The following is a 20,634-nucleotide window of genomic DNA, read 5'->3' as shown; positions in this document are numbered from 1 at the left end:
ATGGTCATTTGCCTTTCTTTACAAGCTTTTGACATTTCAAAATTTATTACACGTTGCGAGTGAAATCATCACAGCCACTGATATGGGGCCACACACGCCTTGAGATTTGATCCTGGCCGTTGCTACTTATTGCAAGTTGCAAGTCTTAGAAGAACAGCCATAAGCAAGAAAGATTGATTGAATGAAGAGGAACTATGTTATAAGTTTGCATGCATGTTATGAAAACCAAAGCCTTTGTAACACAATCTGTACCACTCATTACAAAACATGGTGAATCCAGTCCTTTCATGGTCGATCTTGCTCCATCGCTCCAAGCAGTGCAAGTGAGTAAAAAATATTAAAAAAATATTTGTAGAAGTCATGACAACTACCACTCCAGACTAGGGCCCTATATGGACCATATTCATGTAACAGCATCTTGTACTTATTGCATCTCTTGAATTGGACCCTGAACAGTGCCTCAGGCGGTAGCAAGCATACCCCAATTAGAGTATTTTGAGTTGGGTAAGAATCGGATCCACATAGCTCCGAACAAGTCACCTGGACATTTGGTCGATCCAGATCCAAGCCCAACTATATATGGTTTTTGGTCCTAAACTTTGGAGCAGTGCCTCAGTGGTCGGACCGTTTGCTCTCAGGATCCCGTGAAGTATAGGCACCAATTAGAATCAGTAATTCATATGGGATCCATGGTCCATGCATCTTTCTGGCTCACACTAACTAAGAGTCACACCAATGGGGGCTCCGTTTGTCGGGTAGGAGCAGCTATACTGCACGTCACCTTCTGTTGGGATGTTGCAAGTTCAAAACCCAATGGTATGGTTGTATAAATGGTGGGGATCTGCCTAACCCCAGCTTACCTATTAAAAAAAAAAAAACCACAAGAAGACTCTGATGAAAGGAAGCTTCATCTCTCCCTAAGTTAGGAGGCGCAAATGGATTCCATTCATCCCCTATGTCATCCTTATCTTCATACCCCTCCAGATTTCGTAGATAAAAGTTGTTTTGAGTAAATCAGAATCCACAGATTAGATCTACATCGTTCATTTAGTGAAGTTGGACATTTAAAACGTCTAAATCTGACGTGGGTAGGACTTTTTTGGTAATTTAAAAAAAAATCACATTTTTTTTCATTGAAAAAATACGATCCTATGGTCGATTCTTATTATTAAATTGAACATGCTGAATCTTTCTGTAGAGTCAGATTTGATCAAATTAAGAGGGGGTATACAAATGGGGGATGAGTATAACCTAATCAGGAGGCAGAAATGTCTTTTAGTGCAATTTTTCTTTTTCTTTTTTTTTTTGTTTTTTTGGCGAGGAGAATCACTGATTCAAGTGGTGGGGGCAAGGAAGAGATTGACACTCTACCGCAAGGTTGTTAAATGCGATGAGGCGAAGCGAGGCGTTGAGCCTGCGCTTCGCCTCTGAGGCATACACCTCAGGTACTGAGTCGTACGCCTCTCACAACTGGTATGAAAGTGAAGTGGTGGGAGGGGAGGCAGTAGGAGAAGGACCACGCGCCCAGCTGGTACGGAAGTGAGGGATATGCCGATCGTCCGGTGGTCGGAGAAGACTGAGCAGCACAGCAACTCCGGTGGTCGGTGGTCACAACTGGTCGGAGGTTGATGAGGGGCAATTTGCGCATCACAGCAACGCCTCAGTACCTTGAGCGTGCGCCTTGCCTCTGAGGCATACGCCTCTCACAACACTGCTCTACCGTAAAGCCTTGCCGACCAAGGAGCATTATGCTTTCTCCCTTAGGCAAGTGATGTACACCCGGTTCATAAACTCTTTGGACATGTTTTTGACTGCACTTCATGTGATTTAAAAAAACGTGATTCTAAATAATAAGGTGGACAATGTGATTCTAAAAGCGAGTAAAAGCAAAGCAGGTTATATGTTCCCCCCCGATGATTCTCTGAATCCCACGTCTGTGTTCGGGGCTTTGAATGAGCACCACGTATACAAGCACATGGGGCTCGTATTCCCGTGTATGTTGACATAACTTTGCATCGGACTCTGGTGTTGTTGCAAAGACTTAAGTACCCTTTATTGCTATTCTTCTCATAAAGTAATGGTTTGAAAAAATGACAAAAATGCCTTTCATTCAAAAAAGAAAAAACAAATAGTTCAAAAAAAGGACAAACATGTCCTCCATCCAGAAAGTCGAGGATGATGTTGACTCTTCAAAGTCTTCTTCTTTTTCTGTTCAAAAAAAGGACAAACATGTTTTCTTCTTCTTTCTCCGTAAAACACTGTAAAACCCTTTCTCTCTCTAGAGAAGAAATCAAGGGAAACAAAGAGTTCTTCCTGAAGAAGTCCATGAACATCGACCCTCTCACTCACTCTCCCTTCTCTCTCTACTTCTGTGCATATCCAACAGACGATCCTACATTGCTGCATCATCATCTTCTTCTTCTTCCTTCTTCGTAAAACACTGTAAAACCCTCTCTCTCTGTAGAGAAGAAATCAAGAGAGGTAAAGGGTTCCTCCTGGAGAAGGTCATGAACACCAACCCTCTCACTCTCTCTCCCTTCTTTCTCTACTTGTGTGCCTGATTTAGAGTTTTTGCCCTTACAGGAGGGGGGTCCGGGGGCTCCCCCCCGGCGCGGATCCCGTTGCGCGGTCAGCGGGCGGGGGTCCAGGGGGGGCCGCCCCTGGCGGGGGGCTCGGCGGGCAGCGCCCTCCGGACCAAAATTTTTTTGGGCCTTCCAACAATGATTTGTAGTATTATCGGGCTTTCCTACAGCAATTTGTAGCATTTGTAGTGTCTTCCGTAAATCGCGAAACGCTATAGCAATTTGTAGTGTCTTCCGCAAATCGCTATAGCGATTTGTAGTGTCTTCCGCAAATCGCTATAACGATTTGTAGTGTCTTCCGCAAATCGCTATAGCGATTTGTAGTGTCTTCCGCAAATTAGGACCAACTTGTCAGAGTCATATCTCCCTAACCGGAGATCATATTCCAAATCCGCGATTTGTAGTGTCTTCCGCAAATCGCTATAGCGATTTGTAGTGTCTTCCGCAAATCGCTATATCGATTTGTAGTGTCTTCCGCAAATCGCTATATCGATTTGTAGTGTCTTCCGCAAATTAGGACCAACTTGTCAGAGTCATATCTCTCTAACCGGAGGTCATATTCCAAATCCGCGATTTGTAGTGTCTTCCGCAAATCGCTATAGCGATTTGTAGTGTCTCCCGCAAATCGCTATAGCGATTTGTAGTGTCTTCCGCAAATTAGGACCAACTTGTCAGAGTCATATCTCGCTAACCGGAGGTCATATTCCAAATCCGTAAAAAGTGGTGTCTTCGTTATTGAGTCTAGTTTATTTCTGTAAATTTTCAGCAATTTCTATTATCATTTCATTTCCCATTTTAACTTCAATGATACATTACAACCACAATCATCAAAAGAAAGATTGCCCAAGCTAAGAGTCACCGTTCTCGCCCTCCTCCTCGACAGCAACCCAGTCGGTGCAGTCGCGCTGAGGATGGCCAGCAGAAGCTCCACCACGTCGTCTTCTTTTCCCTAGCGAGGAGGTCTCAGCGGAGCCGTTGTTCCGGTGATGGGTGTTCATCTTGTTCCCTGGAGTTGAAGAGTTGTGGAGTCTGATTTAGAGTTTTTACCCTTACAGAAAGGGGGGTCTGAGAGCTCCTCCCAGTGTGGGTAGCATCATTCAACTTGAAGAGTTATGGAGTCTGATTTAGAGCTTTTACCCTTACAGAAGGGGGGTCTGAGGGCTCCTCCCAACGTGTTCATGGCCTTTTGCCCTTACAGAAGGGGGGATTTACATTTCGTAGAACACCCGTCACCGGAACGAGATGAACATGTTTCTTCTCTAGAGAGAGAAAGGGTTTTACAGTGTTTTACGGAGAAAGAAGAAGAAAACATGTTTGTCCTTTTTTTGAACAGAAAAAGAAGAAGACTTTGAAGAGTCAACATCATCCTCGACTTTCTGGATGGAGGACATGTTTGTCCTTTTTTTGAACTATTTGTTTTTTCTTTTTTGAATGAAAGGCATTTTTGTCATTTTCTCAAACCATCACTTTATGAGAAGAATAGCAATAAAGGGTACTTAAGTCTTTGCAACAACACCAGAGTCCGATGCAAAGTTATGTCAACATACACGGGAATACGAGCCCCATGTGCTTGTATACGTGGTGCTCATTCAAAGCCCCGAACACAGACGTGGGATTCAGTGAATCATCGGGGGTGAACATACACAACCCTCTCGAGTAAAAGGAACCAACAGGGAGCAGCTAGGTCACGTCACCTTGTGTTTGGGACGTTGCACTCACATGTAATTTTAAATTTTATTGGTGCCATTTTCTCACGTTTGCTTGCACATGAGAAATGGGAGGAAAACAAGAGTTGTTCTTTGGCAACCGTGAGATAATGATTCTAGAACATGTCTTTAATGTCCTTCAACTTGAATGGAATTGAGGCAGCTCTGGAGCCCTTGTGGATAATAATGTTTTTCTTTTAAAGCATTTTGCCTAGGAATTCATCAATGTGTTTTGTGTTCTCTCTCTCTCTCTCTAAAACATTTTTTGTAAGATCTGTAAAACCATGGTCTACAACATGAAACATTGTGTCCCATGAACTCTTCGCCAGCATCAAATTGAAATATTTTGACGATAGCATTGAATATGTTCGAAATCAATTTATGAAGGCCATAAAATCTATAAATTAAATCAAATTTCAATTTTAACAGATATACCTAAACATATCTGGAAAAGTTGTCGACCATAATGATAGAACCAGTCGATCAATTTATAGTTATCTCCATGAGATAGGAACAAACCTGAAAATGTTTTATAACACATGGCAGGAACGAGAAGGCGACAATGTGTTGTAACACAAGCTAAAAACCAAGGTGGGAACCTAGACTCGAGACGACGGTAAAGGATGCTCCAGCGACAGCAGACGACGGTAAATGGTGCATCGTCAAAGGAAGCTCCTGTTACAGCAGATGGTGCGTCGTTAAAGGGTGATCCGGTGGCAGCATAAGAGTTTACTACTTAGGGCGAAAATAAAACGTTTGGACTTTTTGAAGAGTTAAGATCATCCTCCCTTTTTTGGATGAATGGCATTTTTGTCCTTTTCTCAAACCCTCGTTTCATGGCGAGAATGGTCGGAAATGGTGCTTAAGTCTTTGAAAAAGCACCAGACTCTAATGCTAAGTGATACCGACACACGGGGATACGAGCCCCACGTGCTTATATACATGGTGCTCATTCGGACCCCCGAACATGCACGATAGCAAACCCTGCGTCTTTGGGGGAGAACACACAACACCCTCCCCCCAACAACTATGCTTTTCACATCTTTGCTAGATGTTTCAATGAGGACTTTGCTACAATGTAGAATGTTTTCTAAAATCTTGATCCAGTACTGTTTCCCCCACCTTTCCACAGTAGAAGATCCACCCAACCATTTTGAATGAGCCCCCAAACAACCGTGTGAAGTAGAGATGGCCCTGGACCAGGTCAGGGGCAGGAGATAAGGTCTCCACCCCCGCTTCGTCTTAAAATTCTGCCCTTCATTCCTGCATGGGTTTTGATTTTAACCTCCATCCCCGGTCCATACCGGATGAGACAGGGCAGGGCTCTATTTCTCCCTGATCCACTGCCATCCCTAAAGACATTTTAGTTATTTTACTAGCGGGATCAGGGATGGAGTGGGGGCAGGGTGGGGCAAGGAAAATCATAAGTCCGTCCCTGCATCCATCTCCACAAGAGTTTTGATTTCAACCTTCATCCTCAGTCCAAACAGGGTGAGGCAGGTCGGGGTGGAGCCCTGTTATCCCCCGGTCCACTGCCATCCCTAGTGTGAAGCTCCTCTATCAAGAAGGGGGCTTGCAGGTAGCTTACATTCTATTGATTAAGGGCCAAAAACTGTATATGATGCAGGTCGAACTCCAAGTCCTCCCCTCGAGAGAAACAAGAACAAAAGAACTCGGTGGCCTGGACCAAGATGTCATCACCTTCCCATCGGTGACCACCTATTTTAAGAGTTGTGAAATGGTTAATCATCTTCCACATGGAGGCACAAACATGAAAATAATGAATTCTTGCAACCCCATTCTTGAGCCGGTTTAACCTTGCTTGCTGTCATCCCCTCTTTTGTACTCCATTTTTGGATTTGAGAGATCAACTTCTCCCTCTCTCACACCTCCATGCTCCCGTCCTCTATATCCCAATGTGTATGTCCTTGCAGCTCCTTCAATTCATCCTCCCTCCCACTTATTAATCATGTTAAATTTAGCTATGCCCAAGGATCTGCACCAACTGAGAGAGAGAGAGAGAGAGAGAGAGAGAGAGAGAGAGAGAGAGAGAGAGAGAGAGAGAGAGAGAGAGAGAGAGAGGATCAACATTATCACTCATGAAGATCAACAAAATGTTGAACCCATGAACCGAACAAAATAGAAAACAAAACTAAAATATAGAAAAACAAAAGCTAAAGAAAAAGAAACTACAGACAGCTAGCAACAAACAACAAAGCCAAGCTCAACCAGGATCCGTTGGATTAGAAGAAACCACCGATGAGTGAACGTTGTTTAGACAGAAGGAGAGGTCTTTAAGATGCATATGTAGAATCACATATACATGAACCAGGGTTTTATGGACAAGATTATTAAGGATGACCGGAATTTGACGGAAAGTAACATCATTGTGTGCCATCCAAACAAACCACCAAGTAGTAAGTAACCATGTCTTCCAGATCAGTCTTCACCGCTTTAATCGTCTAATTTCAATAGGGCCCAGGAGCAGATCAAGCGCAAAATACTTCTCTTTGAAAATTACGTTCGGAGATCTCCACGTCCTAAGGCCACAAAGATTGGGCAGGACCAGAATAAATGAAAAGTAGTTTCTTCAGCCGCTTGACACAGCACACAAATAAATGAGAGAGAGAGAGAGAGAGAGAGAGAGAGAGAGAGAGAGAGAGAGAGAGAGAGAGAGAGAGAGAGAGAGTCGGGGGACCCCCTACCCCCAACTTTTTTTTTGACATGTGTTTCGGGCGTCCTGTCCTTTTTGTAACAGGGGGATAGGTGTTACAAAAATAACACCTTTCTAAGAATGCGCTGGACACTATTCTAAGCATCACCACATCCGACGTTTGTTGAAATCACTGTCCCCTGCATTCATTTCATTTCATCCCATTTTGGATGGGGGATGGTGATTCAAACATACCATATAGGACCTGGGTATAGTTTTTCACATGGTAGGTGCAGTCGGACGTGGGTCTGGACCCCGTACCATTGCCTCACAGCCAGATCCTGGTCTGGACCCTCTGGGTCCGGTGAAACTCGTGACCGTTATAATGTGTGGATCTGTGTTTCTTAACTAGCTGAAACAAACAGAAGAAGATGGGTGAATGATAGGAAATGAAAATTCCAACAATTTAATTAGGTGTGACTGAGAGACCTTTAAACAAGAAAAAATCTTATACATAAGAACAAATGCGATGACGTTGTACATATGGAGTGTCCAATCCTGTATACTTTTCAATTACAAAAACAAGGTGACATACTTTCCTACAAATTGGTTTTTCTGCGGAACAAACTAATCATGTATAACATGACTTGGGCCCTGTAAATTGCATATAAATAAACAAATGAAGGTCATCTATTTGACTAATCCAAAAAGAATTATTGATCTAAGCCCACTTCTGGTATCATCTTCTTCTTCTTCAAAGCCAATCAAGCAGTAAATGGCACACTTGTCTTGGGCAGCCAAACATCTCCTTGAACAAAATTGGACACGGTGAACATGGTCGCATCACTCGCAGTCATCACATGGAACCCAGGCCATTTCACTCTCCCGCTAGTAGCCGCACCAGGGCCACGGTTGTTATACTCCCCGTAGTACAATGTGGTCAGAGCAAAATTACCGGACCAAGGCGTCCAACCAGCAGGGTCGATCAGGCTACCAAGATTGGATTGCATGAACACCGTCCTTGAGTACTGCCTCCACGGCCTACCCAGATACGTCTTCACATTGGCATTGCCTGCAGAGAGATCTGAAGCAGCCAGGAGGTTGCAGTTTATGATAGAGGTGCCTGTGTTTTGATTGGGATCCATTCTGCCTTGAGCTGTCACCGTGTTGAACTGCCCCGCAGAAGGGAGCCTGGCATAGATGTTGCAGTTTTGGAAGACGACTGCTGCGTTGCCGAAGATGAAGTCGACGGTGCCGTAGATGTCGCACTCTCTGTAGAACTGACGAAGGGAGTAGGTGTAGAGAGTGTCTTGGTAGCCCTCGAAGCTGCATTGATAGAAGGTGGAGAGATCAGCTCCGTTCCTGACTGCCACTGCCTGTTGCTTGGCTGCGCCGGCCGTGTTGCGCACCGTGATGCCAACTGCCACGAAGCCTTCACCAAACACAGCTGCACATTTCCAACATAAAAAAAAAAACTTTATATGTTAAATAACAGCCATTGTGCAACGCCAAAATTAAGACTACAAAACTTAAGATTGGCAACCCAAATATGATGTACATTAACTCATCTACATTGTCCTAATTACAAACCGGCTAACCTAGAGTTGCAGAATTGAAAGTGGTCGAGCCATCAGCGACGCTATGCTGTCCGGTGATGATGGTCTTGCCGATCCCGTCTCCCGTCATCGTCATGTAATTGTTGTTCTTAGGGATGGTCACGTACTCCTGGTACACTCCCGCCTTTACGTGTATCACGTAGTATCCCTTGCTACCGTCGTTGTTGACGGGAGCTGCTGCAACAGCCTCGCTGATAGTTCGGTAGTTGCCACTCCCATCCTGGGCGACCACCACGCTGCCCAGAGTTTGCAGAGCCATCCTCCTTCCGGGGCTGGACAGGAAGATTTTCTTCTTCACCCAGCGAGGGGCACCATCGCTCCCTACTCTGAGATCGTCCAACAATTGCCTGCCGGGGTTGGCCTTGTTGTTCTTATGGGCGCAGGAATGAACGAACATGGAGAGGGAGACTCTATAGAGCTGGGAGCCACTGACAAGTGGAGCATAGAGTTGGTGCCCCCGGTGCAATACTGATGCTTGGGTGAGCCCTTCGTAGCATGTCTGATGGTTGGTGACGATGGCGCTCAGGAGGGTGTGCACCAAGTCGGCTTGGTCGCTGGTCAGCTTGGTGATGTCGTTGGAGTTGAGGGTTGAGAGGGAGGAGATCAAGAAGTCGGTGGTGAGTTGGGAGAGGAGGAGGCAGTCTTTGAGTGCACCTGCTGCCTGCGGTGTGAGGGTGTTGTTCTCCCTTATGGTTCGGTCGATGAGGGAAGAAAACCTCGTCGACTCTTCGACGGATTTCTTGACCAGGTATCGGCCGTAGCCGGAGAGGGTAGAGAGTGATTGTTGGGGTAAGAGGGACTTGCAGAAGGAAGGGTTGGAGGTGATCAGGTTACAGGCATTGTCTGGGGTGAGTGGGGCAGTGAGGTCTTGTGAGGAAGAGGAGGGGAAGAAGGTAAAGATGAGAGGGATGAAGATGATGAGGAGGGCTTTGGAGGGAACCATCTTCGTGTTTGGATTGGTGGTCTCTCTCTCTCTCTCTATCTATCTATCAAACTTCCGAGTTGGAAAGAGCTGCGGTGAAGGAGGCATATATATAAGGAATCCTTGGCTGTTTCAGTTTGCCTGATAGGCGTGATAGACAATATTTGCACGTTACTCTTTCTATCGATTGATGTACATGAGCCAAGAATTCAAAAATTGTAAAATACAATTGAAGACTGCAGCTCTCGCTCTCTGTCTATCTTGGTAGCCGTCCAAATGAAACTGTCTTCTTTATTGACTCTCTCTCTCTCTAAGGTTGAACCAACACAGTACGACTCAGGACATTCAATTGAACTCCGTTTGCCACCGATTCAAGCGCTTCATCATTCCGACATGACCAGGAAAATCGGTGACCACTAGCGGCCTCAACTAGTCTGGTTGACCTGTACATCATTCGCTGAGCGGAGCCCATATCTCTATATAGAGGGTGACCAGGCCAATGCCTGGTTGATGATTTGGTGGACTTTGGACCTGCTCTACCCCCCAACTGTCCTGAGCGGATCCAATCAACTATAGACGAGTGTCAAGCCCAGCCATCCTAGGTCGTATGACAAGATCACTTAGATGAGCCGAGTTCAAGCTATGCTTGTTGAGAACAACAACTTTGGAACTAAGCCGTGCAGTGTTTATTCGTGCTCAGCTTGGTAATTCTTCACGAGCCACATGTTAAGTTATGATTTTGTGCTCCCGATAAAACTCTCGACGAGCCGAGCCGAGCCGAGAGGAGCCACAAGCTTCTCGTGTCATTTTCCTACTCTTGTGGTTGTGGGTCAATCCAAAACTTGTTTGACTGGGCCTTGTGGGTCTGGTCGTATGAGTTGTCTCGCCTCCTGTGGGTTAGACTCGGTTTGATCTTCTTCCGGGTTACGTCAAAAACTAGATGCCATTTTGCACGTGGAATCTGAGTCGATTGCCTTAGACTTCTTTAACCATGCACCTAGCAAGGAAAATGACGTCCAAACACTGTTGACAATGATAGACGACAATATTTGTGGAGAGAATATATGCTGTGGGTATTCGTCAAATTAGTACTACTTGATGCCATTTGGCCATTGAATACCGATGAATGCCCAAGACCGAGCTAGATAAACCAGGATTACCCGAAACTTCACATACATATGGGAAACTCATTTTCTAACAAACCGTTTTCGAAACCTATGGAAACTTCTAAAAATGCATGGGAAACTCGTTTTCCTTCAAGTGAGAAACCTGTTTCACATCACTCTCAAACATTCATTCTCACATAAAATCTGTTGTAAATTCAGTTTCTAAAAATTTTATCATTAAAATATAAGTTTTCCTTAAAACAACAGTCTTGAATTCAAAATAAACCACACTTGAAAACAACTATTATCTTAAAACAGAGTTTCACTACAAGAAAAATGTCAAGTAGAAAATTTGTGATGGATTAGAGAGAGAAAATGAGCCATCCCTAAAGTTTGATTTAGTTGTGGGATTTACGATGAAACAATTCTGTCGCCAAATCTATCGCTTAGTAGCAACGGATTTGCGACGGACATACATCCATCTTAAACTATGTCGCAACTTAGCGACGATAAAAAGTCATCGCTAAGTTGCGATGGTGTTTGCAAGAGAATGTTTCTGTCTCGAATTCGTCGCTAAGTAGCGTCGGTGTTGACGACAGAATTGTTCCATCGCGATTCCGTCACTAATTTTCGATGTAAAACACCCATCTAGGGCTCAAAATTAACTATACTCGCTCTTGCTCTCTCTCTCTCTCACTCGCGTTGTTCGCCCCGGCCATCTACCTCTCTCCGGCGACCGCCCCGGCCATCTACCGCCATCCGACAACCACCCCGCCCACCTCCCGCCCTCTGGCAACCGCTCCGACCACCTACTCGTCCTTATGTCTGGCAGACACCCCAACGACCCCGAGAACCCTCCCTCTCTGTGTCTCCTCTCGCTTCCCCTGCGGCAACCGGCCACCCGCATTGGAGCTCTGGTGAGCCACCGCCTCCCTGACACTGACTCTCTCTGACCTCATTCGTCGGCATCCTCACTGTTGTCGCTCCCCTCTCTATGTCCATCGGCATTCGCCTGAGTCACCACCCTGCTCCTTCTTCCCTGTGTTCTTTCTGCTAGCCGCCGACGACATCGCCAACCATCGATCAACGTTCACATGTATTGACCCTCCTCCCTTTCTTTTTTTTCATTCCTATAGCCCGTCGGTCAGCGTTCGCATGTTTTTTTTTTTCACCAGGGAGGGGCCGAGCCCCCTCCCTATTTTTTTTTCGCTAGGGAGGGGCCGAGCCCCTTCCCTATCTCCCTGTCTTACGGAATGTGCAGAAGGGAATCAGCCCCCTCCCCTATTTTTTTTCGCCAGGGACTGTCTCCCTGTCTTACGGGATGCTAGGGAGTGGCTTGGCCCCCTCCGGTGTTTTTTTTTTTTTGCCAGGGAGGGGCCGAGCCTCCTCCCTATTATTTTTTTCGCTAGGGAGGGGTTGTGCCCCCTCCCTGTCTCCCTGTCTTACGGGATGAGAGGGAGTGGTCGAGCCCTCTCCTTTTTTTTTTGCCAGTGAGGGGCCGAGCCTCCTCCTTGTCTTACGAGATGTGAGGGAGGGACTCCAACCCCTCCCTGTTTTCTTTTTCGCGAGGGAAGAGTCGAGCCTCCTCCTTTTATTGTTTTGTATATTTGTGCTTTGTAGGTACGTTGCTGAGCTAATTGTGTGATGCTTAGTGCTAAGCATCGCATGCGGCTAAAAATGTAATGCAAAAAGAAATAAGAAAAAAATGAAAAGGCAAAAGCAATTCAAATCGGGTAAATACCCTTGGTGAGTAAGTGATGCAAGCGCATCACATGTTATTTAATTTCTTAGATGCAACACTTTTCTGTTCACACACTCACTTAGTTGTGGATATCTAAGACTACTTTGATGGAGTTTGGAGATCATGTTGAGCATGATTTTAATGTATAAAATAGAAGTGTTCTTATTTTTGGAGTACAGATTCATGCACATATAATCCATTTACAAAATCTGATGAACTACAAATATGAATATACAAAATGTCAAAATTTAAAATACGTGAAAGTCTCAAAATACACAATGGTCCCAAGACTACAAGGGCCACTGATCTACACTACAAGAAAAATGCGTATTAGCGATGGATGCTATCCGTCGCTACTCCGTTGTAAATTCCATCACTAATGTGTTTAGCGGCAGATTCTTGACGGATAGCGTTTGTCGCATAATCTTAGTCGCTAAATGATGACAAAACTTATCTGTCGCTATTTAGTGACGGATTAGCGATGACTTATTTTCGTCGCTAGTCCATTGCTAATTATTGATGGACTAGCGATGGACTATATCCGGATATAATCCATCACTAACTTGTCGTTGGCAAGTTAGCGACGGATTAGCGACAGATTAAACTCCATTGCAAACCATCTCCTGATTGAAATTGGTGACGGCTTGGCGACAAAAATAATTCATCACTAATTTAAAAAAAAAAATTAAAAAGAGCCTTGAGGCATGCGTCTCATACGCCTCGAGGCGAGGCACGCCTCATGCTCTTTAGGTGAACAAAGATCTTGAGGTCGAGTTGAACATAGAAGCCAGAATTGAACATAGAAGTGGTGTTAAAAGATATGAAACATTCCAATATTTAGCTTCTTCAGACCAGACTACAACCAAAAGACAAGAAACATAGGGACAATCACGCAATTAAATGAGGCACTCAAAAGATATCTTAAACGTTTGGAGACAAATATTAATATTGAAACAAAGTAATTACATTGCATCATGTAGAAAGCAAAAAAAAACTTAAACGAAAAAAGGTATTTTAAGTATGTGCGTGCACTTAGGATTGTGCATGTCTTGGTCTGTGTGACCTATTGTCTGTGTTTTCCTCTAGAGTTAAAGGATGTGTTCATGTATTCAGTTTTCCCAAAAAAGAGTGTTTGTACCTTTATAGTTGTACCTTGAACCTTTGGTAGGTTTTGTGTGCTTGTAGACCTTGCCATGTTCACTATCACTAGACGAAAGGTTAAGTTACCTTCTGAGACAGTGGTTGGTCTCACCCTTTCTTACTTTTTGTTTTTTAGGTATCCATATGTAGATGTGGTTGGTGGCGATGTATGCAAGGGTCAAGTATCTTTAAATTAAGCTAGCACTACAAGAAAAATGCTAATTAGCGACGGACATTTACGATGAATTTTTTTCATCGCAAATTAGTGACGGATTGGTGAGAGAAAATAATCTGTCGCTAAACTACAAAATATTTATGAAATTAGCGCCAGAAAAAAAATTTATCGAGATTCCGTCACTACTTAGCGACAGACTCACGATGGAAAAATTCTGTTGCTAATTAGCAATGGATGTGCGACGGAATTTTTTCTGTCGCCAATTAGCGACGGATTTGCGACATAATATTTCTGTCGCTAAGTCCATCGCTAGTTTTCGATAAAAATTTAGCGTGAAAGTCTCCCTCCTTGCCTCTTTCTCTCTCTGATTACCCTCAAATTTGTGACGCCTCACCATAACCACCATTGACCCGCAAATGTTCGTCGCCCTCAGCTCGCGATTCTCTTCTCAGTTCTTTGCCAGAAGGCGGATCTTTCCATTGGCACTCCGCCGAACGGAGACTGACGGCAATCCGAGAGCCGAGATGAACAGGTTGATCGTCGGCTCGAGCTCCTCCGCGTCCATGCTCTCTAAAAACCCTAGAATTTCTTCTTCCTCTTCCTCTTCTGACAGTTGTTCCTCAAATGCCAACCCTACCTTCAGCTCCAGCGGAGAGGCAGCAACGTCCCGATCATCCTCATCATATCCATCCAGAATTGAGGTGAGGCAAGGCGCTGGAGCTCGTCGGAGATGTCGCTGTTTTGGGTGGAGAGATCATTGAATGCTTGCGAGAGATTGAGAAATTTGTGGGCGTCGCAGAATGAGGTAGGGGAGCCCACGAGCCGGGCGAGGTCGATGCCTCCGGAGTCGATGAGTGATGAGGCGTCGGAAGGCGGGCTCATTAAGTCGTTCTGATAAAAGTTCTCTTTATGATGATTTGCTCTTGTCCATGTATTTATTTGAATCTCCACATAAGTTCATTTTTCCTTTCACCAGAGATTTATGTTCCTTGTAGTTTTTAACAAATTTTGGCTAAAATCGATGCAGGATACATATGGATTATTGCAAATTGTATTGCATTTGGACATTGCTTTTCTGATAAGAAGATTTTCACTGTTCTTTATTTCATAAGGTGATTATTTCACACAATTTTGTGGCTTTAGCTTTTTTATTCTCTTTGAAGAAATGCAACAGATTTTCCAACAAATCTTGTTCTCTTGTTTTTCCACAGCTTTGTATGTGATGAGTTGGACGGCCGATTTGCTCGCATGCATAATCAAGGTGAGTAAAGTTTTCAGGAGCAAAACATTTTTCAATGTCTTCAATAATCCATGCTTGTTAATGATTTTAGAGTAAACCATAATCCATGAAAATGCCTTATTTATTTAGTTATTTATATTTTTGTATTTCGTGCTTTAGTACACAACTGTATGTGCATGAAGTCTTTAAGCCTTTCCATTGTGTTTTGATAAAGTTTGTTTTTACTCTTTTATTATCTATCAAATGTTATATTGTGTTTTTTGTAGTGATGATTCTTTAGCAAGGCTTAATCTATTGAAAAGTTTTCCTCCTAGAATACCTTCAGGCATGTAGTTCTTTTAACTTTTCTTTTTACTTATTTGTTTACTTGTTATGCAGTATCAACTTTTGGAGCAGTCCTTGACAGGTTTTCCTCTATTCATTGTTTGTTAGTATTTCCTTGGTATGATTTATTTTGTATGAGTTCGGCTGCAATTTTCTTCTGAGATCTACTAATGCCATTAACCTTCCTACATTATGGTCATAGTTTGCCACATGATTTGCTCGAATTGGTATTGAGACTGCTCGGCTTCCTTCATGCATGTTTTGTAATTGTACCTTATTGATCATTAGTGTCATTAACTTATCTTGATGCCTTCCTGTTGATATGATATCTTTTGAGTGCCTCGTTTAATTTCATGATTGTCCCTATGTTTCTTGTCTTTTGGTTGTAGTCTGGTCTGAAGAAGCTGAATATTGGAATGTTTCATATCTTTCAGCACCACTTCTATGTTCAACTCGACCTCAAGATCTTTATTCACCTAAAGAGCTTGAGTGGCGCCTCACCTCGAGGCGTGCACCTCAAGGAGTATGAGTTGCATGCCTCAGGGCTCTTTTTTTTTTTTTTTTTTTTTAAATTAGCTACTAATTATTTTTGTCCCCAAGTCATTGCCAATTTCAATCAGGCGATGATTTGCGACGAACTTTAATCCGTTGCTAATCCATCACTAACTTGCCAACGACAAGTTAGCGACAGATTATATCCGGATACATCGCTAATCCGTCGTTAAATAGCGATAGACTAGCGACAAATAAATTTGTTTGCCATTTAGTGACTAAGATTATGCGACGAACGCTATTCGTCATGAATCCGCCGCTAAACACGTTAGCGACAGAATTTGCAACGGAGTAACGACAGATAGCATCCGTCGCTAATACGCATTTTTCTTGTAGTGTAGATCATTGGCCCTTATAGTCTTGAGGTCGTTGTGTATTTTGAGACTTTCACGTATTTTAAATTTTGACATTTTGTATATTCATATTTGTAGTTCATCAGATTTTGTAAATGGATTATATATGCATGAATCCGTACTCCAAAAATAAGAACACTTCTATTTTATACATTAAAATCATGCTCAGCATGATCTCCAAACTCCATCCAAGCAGTCCTAGATATCCACAACTAAGTGAGTGTGTGAACAGAAAAGTGTTGCATCTAAGAAATTAACTAACATGTGATGCACTTGCATCACTTACTCACCACGGGTATTTACCCGATTTGAATTGCTTTTGCCTTTTCATTTTTTTCTTATTTCTTTTTGCATTGCATTTTTAGCCGCGTGCGATGCTTAGCACTAAGCATCGCACAATTAGCTCAGCAACATACCTATAAAGCACAAATACACAAAACAATAAAGGGAGGAGGCTCAACCCCTCCCTGGTGAAAAAGAAAATAGGGAGGGGTCGGAGTCCCTCCCTTGCATCTCGTAAGACAAGGAGGAGGCTCGGCCCCTCCCTGGCGAAAAAAAAAGGGAGGAGGCTTGGCCACTCCCTCTCATCCCGTAAGACAGGGAGACAGGGAGGGGGCACAACCCCTCCCTAGCGAAAAAAATAATAGGGAGGGGGCTCGGCCCCTCCCTGACGAAAAAAAAAAAACACGGGAGGGGTTCAAGCCACTCCCTAGCATCCTGTAAGATAGGGAGACAGGGAGGGGGCATGGCCCCTCCCTGGCGAAAAAAAAATAAGGGAGGGGGCTGAGCCCCTTCCGCACATCCCGTAAGACAGGGAGATAGGAAGGGGGCTTGACCCCTCCCTAGCGAAAAAAAACTGGGAGGGGGCTCAGCCCCTCCCTGGCAAAAAAAAAAAAAAACTGCGAACGCTGACTGGGAGGCTATAGGAAGGGAAAAAAAAGGGAGGAGGGTCAATACCTGTGAACGTCGATTGATGGCTGGCGATGACGTCGTCGGCTAGCAGACAGAACACGGGGAAGAAGGAGCAGGGCGGTGACTCAGGCGGATGCCAATGGACACAGAGAGGGGAGCGACAATGGTGAGGATGCCGACGAATGAGGTCGGAGAGAGACGATGTTAGGTAGGGGGTGGCCCACCAGAGCTTTGGTGCGGGTCGTCGGTTGCCGCAGAGGAATCTAGAGGAGACACGAAGAGGGAGGGTTCTCGGGGTCATTGGGGTGTCTGCCAGACACAGAAAGGAGTAGGTGGTCGGGGCGGTCGCCGGAGGGCGGGAGGTGGGCGGGGTGGTCGTCGGAGGGCGGTAGGTGGCCTGGGCGGTCGTCTGAGAGAGGTAGATGGCTGGGGTGAACAACGCGGGTGAGAGAGAGAGCAAGAGCGAGTATAGTTAATTTCGTGCCCTAGATGGGCGTTTTACATAAAAAATTAGTGATGGATTCGCAATGGAATAATTTCATCGTCAACACCGACACTACTTAGCGACGAATTCGAGACAAAAACATTATGTCGCAAACACCATCACAACTTAGCGACAAAATAGCGATGGCTTTTTTTTGTCGCTACTCCGTCGCTAAGTTGCGACATAGTTTATGATGGATGTAAGTCCGTCGGAAATCCGTCACTACTTAGCGACGGATTTGGCAACGAAATTGTTTCATCGTAAATCCCACAACTAAATCAAACTTTAGGGATGGCTCATTCTCTCTCTCTCTAATCCATCACAAATTTGCTACGGATAATTTATGTCGCTAATTGACATTTTTCTTGTAGTGAAACTCTCTTTTAACATGATTGTTGTTTTCAAAGTGGTTTATTTTGAAATCAAGACTGTTGTTTTAAGGAAAACTTATATTTTAATGATAAAATTTTTAGAAACCGAATTTACAACAGATTTTATGTGAGAATGAATGTTTGAGCATATTTCTAGGTTTTACATGCTTTTAATAGTGTTAATGTTTAGTTTTTTAGGTAAAATTTATGCTTAAAATGAATCTTGGATTGAAATGTATATGCTTTAGTTTATGCAGCCCAAGTTCGTATTCATGTTATGAATGTTTAAAAATATGTTGTATGCTTGAAATTTTATGAACTATATGTGTTGGATCTTTTGTTTTAACCCCCAGTATGTTGGGTTGAAGTTTGTTAATATAGACCCACCTTTTGGTGGCATTTTTTAGCTCATAAATGAATTTTTGAGAGCTACCCGATTCTACAAAGCGAGGGTCGACTTGTACTTCTCAGTGTTGACTCCTTTCTCTTTGGACAGAATCGACTCAAGTTTTTAAAACATGGGTCGATTCTTACTTTTAAAGAGTCGACCCATTTCAAATTAGTCGATCACTATTTAGAAGAGTCAAGTTTTTGTTTTAGAAGAGTCGACACTCTCCTAAAGGAGAGTCGACCTTGTTCTCTGTTTGAGCCGACTCTTTTCAGAAGAGTTGACTCTTATACTGTAAAGCCAACTCTATGCAGTGGAAGAGTGAACTCACTCTGTTAAGACTTTGATCCTTGTAACCTATGAGTCGACTCTTGAAAGTAAGAGAATTGACTCATGAGAGTGATTTTTGAAACCCTTTAAAAAACCTAATTACTTATCATAATCACATGATTCAAAATAAGTTTCTCCATAAATAAACTAACAATTGATGTACAAGAATTTAGAAATTTTTGAATAAAAAAGTGTTACTCATTAGTTTCATATCTTTCTTAGTAGCCAATAATTATCATATATATATATATATATATATATATATATATATATATATATATATATATATATATATATATATATATATATATATAGAGAGAGAGAGAGAGAGAGAGAGAGAGAGAGAGAGAGAGAGAGAGAGAGAGAGCACTTTGATTTGGATGGCGACCGAGAGAGACATCTCACAACACAATGATGGAGTTTATGAATTGGTTTTGCTCCACTCACCTAAAGGACAAAGAACAAAAAACGGGGCTCCCTTGTAGGGAAGGGGCGGCTAAATCAAGGTTTGATTCTCATGGGCACCGCCCTTCTACACAAGTCAACGCATAGCATAGGCTTCGGGGCCAGGGCTCCTAGTCTTGGAGTCTTACGCTGCCATCCTGACAACCGTAGGCATGGCAGGCTGAGCCTGCGCGGTTTCTTCAGGTTATAAATTACAAAAAAAAAAAGGTGATGTGAAACAGGTTTCTCACTTGAAGGAAAACGAGTTTCCCATGCATTTTTAGAAGTTTCCATAGGTTTCGAAAACGGTTTGTTAGAAAATGAGTTTCCCATATGTAAGTGAAGTTTCGGGTAATCCTGGTTTATCTAGCCCGGTCTTGGGCATTCATCGGTATTCAATGGCCAAATGGCATCAAGTAGTCTCAGCAGGTTGTATGTTACCCAGTCTCAAGTAGTACTAATTTGACGAATACCCACAGCATATATTGTCTCCGGAAATATTGTCGTCTATCATTGTCAACAGTGTTTGGACGTCATTTTCCTTGCTAGGTGGATGGTTAAAGAAGTCTAAGGCAATCGGCTCAGATTCCACGTGCAAAATGGCATCTAGTTTTTGACGTAACAAGGAAGAAGATCAAACCGAGTCTAACCCATAGCAGGCGAGACAACTCATACGACCAGACCCACAAGGCCCAGTCAAACAAGTTTTTGCTTGACCCACAACCACAAGAGTAGGAAAATGACACGAGCATCTTGTGGCTTCTCTCGGCTTGGCTCGTCGAGAGTTTTATCGGGAGCACAAAATAATAACTTAACATGTGGCTCGTGAAGAATTATCAAGCTGAGCACGAATAAACACTGCACGGCTTAGCTCCAAAATTGTTGTTCTCAACAAGCATAGCTTGAACTCGGCTCATCTAAGTGATCTTGTCATACGACCTAGGATGGCTGGGCTTGACACTCGTCTATAGTTGATTGGATCCGCTCAGGACAGTTGGGGGGTAGAGCAGGTCCAAAGTCCACCAAATCATCAACCAGGCATTGGCCTGGTCACCCTCTATATAGAGATATGGGCTCCGCTCAGCGAATGATGTACAGGTCAACCAGACTAGTTGAGGCCGCTAGTGGTCACCGATTTTCCTGGTCATGTCGGAATGATGAAGCGCTTGAATCGGTGTCAAACGGAGTTCAATTGAATGTCCTGAGTCGCACTGTGTTGGTTCAACCTTAGAGAGAGAGAGTCAATAAAGAAGACAGTTTCATTTGGACGGCTACCAAGATAGACAGAGAGCGAGAGCCGCAGTCTTCAATTGTATTTTACAATTTTTGAATTCTTGGCTCATGTACATCAATCGATAGAAAGAGTAACGTGCAAATATTGTCTATCACGCCTATCAGGCAAACTGAAACAGCCAAGGATTCCTTATATATATGCCTCCTTCACCGCAGCTCTTTCCAACTCGGAAGTTTGATAGATAGATAGAGAGAGAGAAAGACCACCAATCCAAACACGAAGATGGTTCCCTCCAAAGCCCTCCTCATCATCTTCATCCCTCTCATCTTTACCTTCCTCCCCTCCTCTTCCTCACAAGACC

At 43.6% G+C, this 20,634-nt stretch overlaps 1 protein-coding gene across 1 annotated transcript; it reads right to left on the bottom strand.

Annotated features, from left to right (window-relative positions):
• Positions 1–7,524: 7,524 nt before the first annotated feature.
• On the bottom strand, positions 7,525–9,539 carry LOC149820529 (pectinesterase-like). Its single transcript, XM_089983058.1, has 2 exons — positions 8,540–9,539; positions 7,525–8,388 (listed from the first exon to the last, which is right to left on the bottom strand). Exons 1-2 carry the CDS (start codon positions 9,498–9,500, stop codon positions 7,706–7,708), a joined length of 1,644 nt encoding a protein of 547 aa, XP_089839184.1. The 5' UTR covers positions 9,501–9,539; the 3' UTR covers positions 7,525–7,705.
• Between the last annotated feature and the right edge of the window lie 11,095 nt (positions 9,540–20,634).

This window comes from Nuphar pumila, chromosome 12 (assembly GCF_984573655.1).
Source record: "Nuphar pumila chromosome 12, dmNupPumi1.hap1.1, whole genome shotgun sequence".
Lineage (NCBI taxonomy): Eukaryota > Viridiplantae > Streptophyta > Magnoliopsida > Nymphaeales > Nymphaeaceae > Nuphar > Nuphar pumila.
Note: the sequence above shows the minus strand (reverse complement) of the source record. Positions and strands in the feature narration are given on the sequence as shown.

Bases quoted from the DNA above. Each gene is read 5' to 3' on its own strand.
- LOC149820529 (XM_089983058.1), bottom strand. From the start codon at position 9,500: ATGGTTCCCTCCAAAGCCCTCCTCATCATCTTCATCCCTCTCATCTTT. The intron at 8,389-8,539 runs GTTAGCCGGTTT...GGAAATGTGCAG, and splicing joins TTTCAATTCTGCAACTCTAG to CTGTGTTTGGTGAAGGCTTC.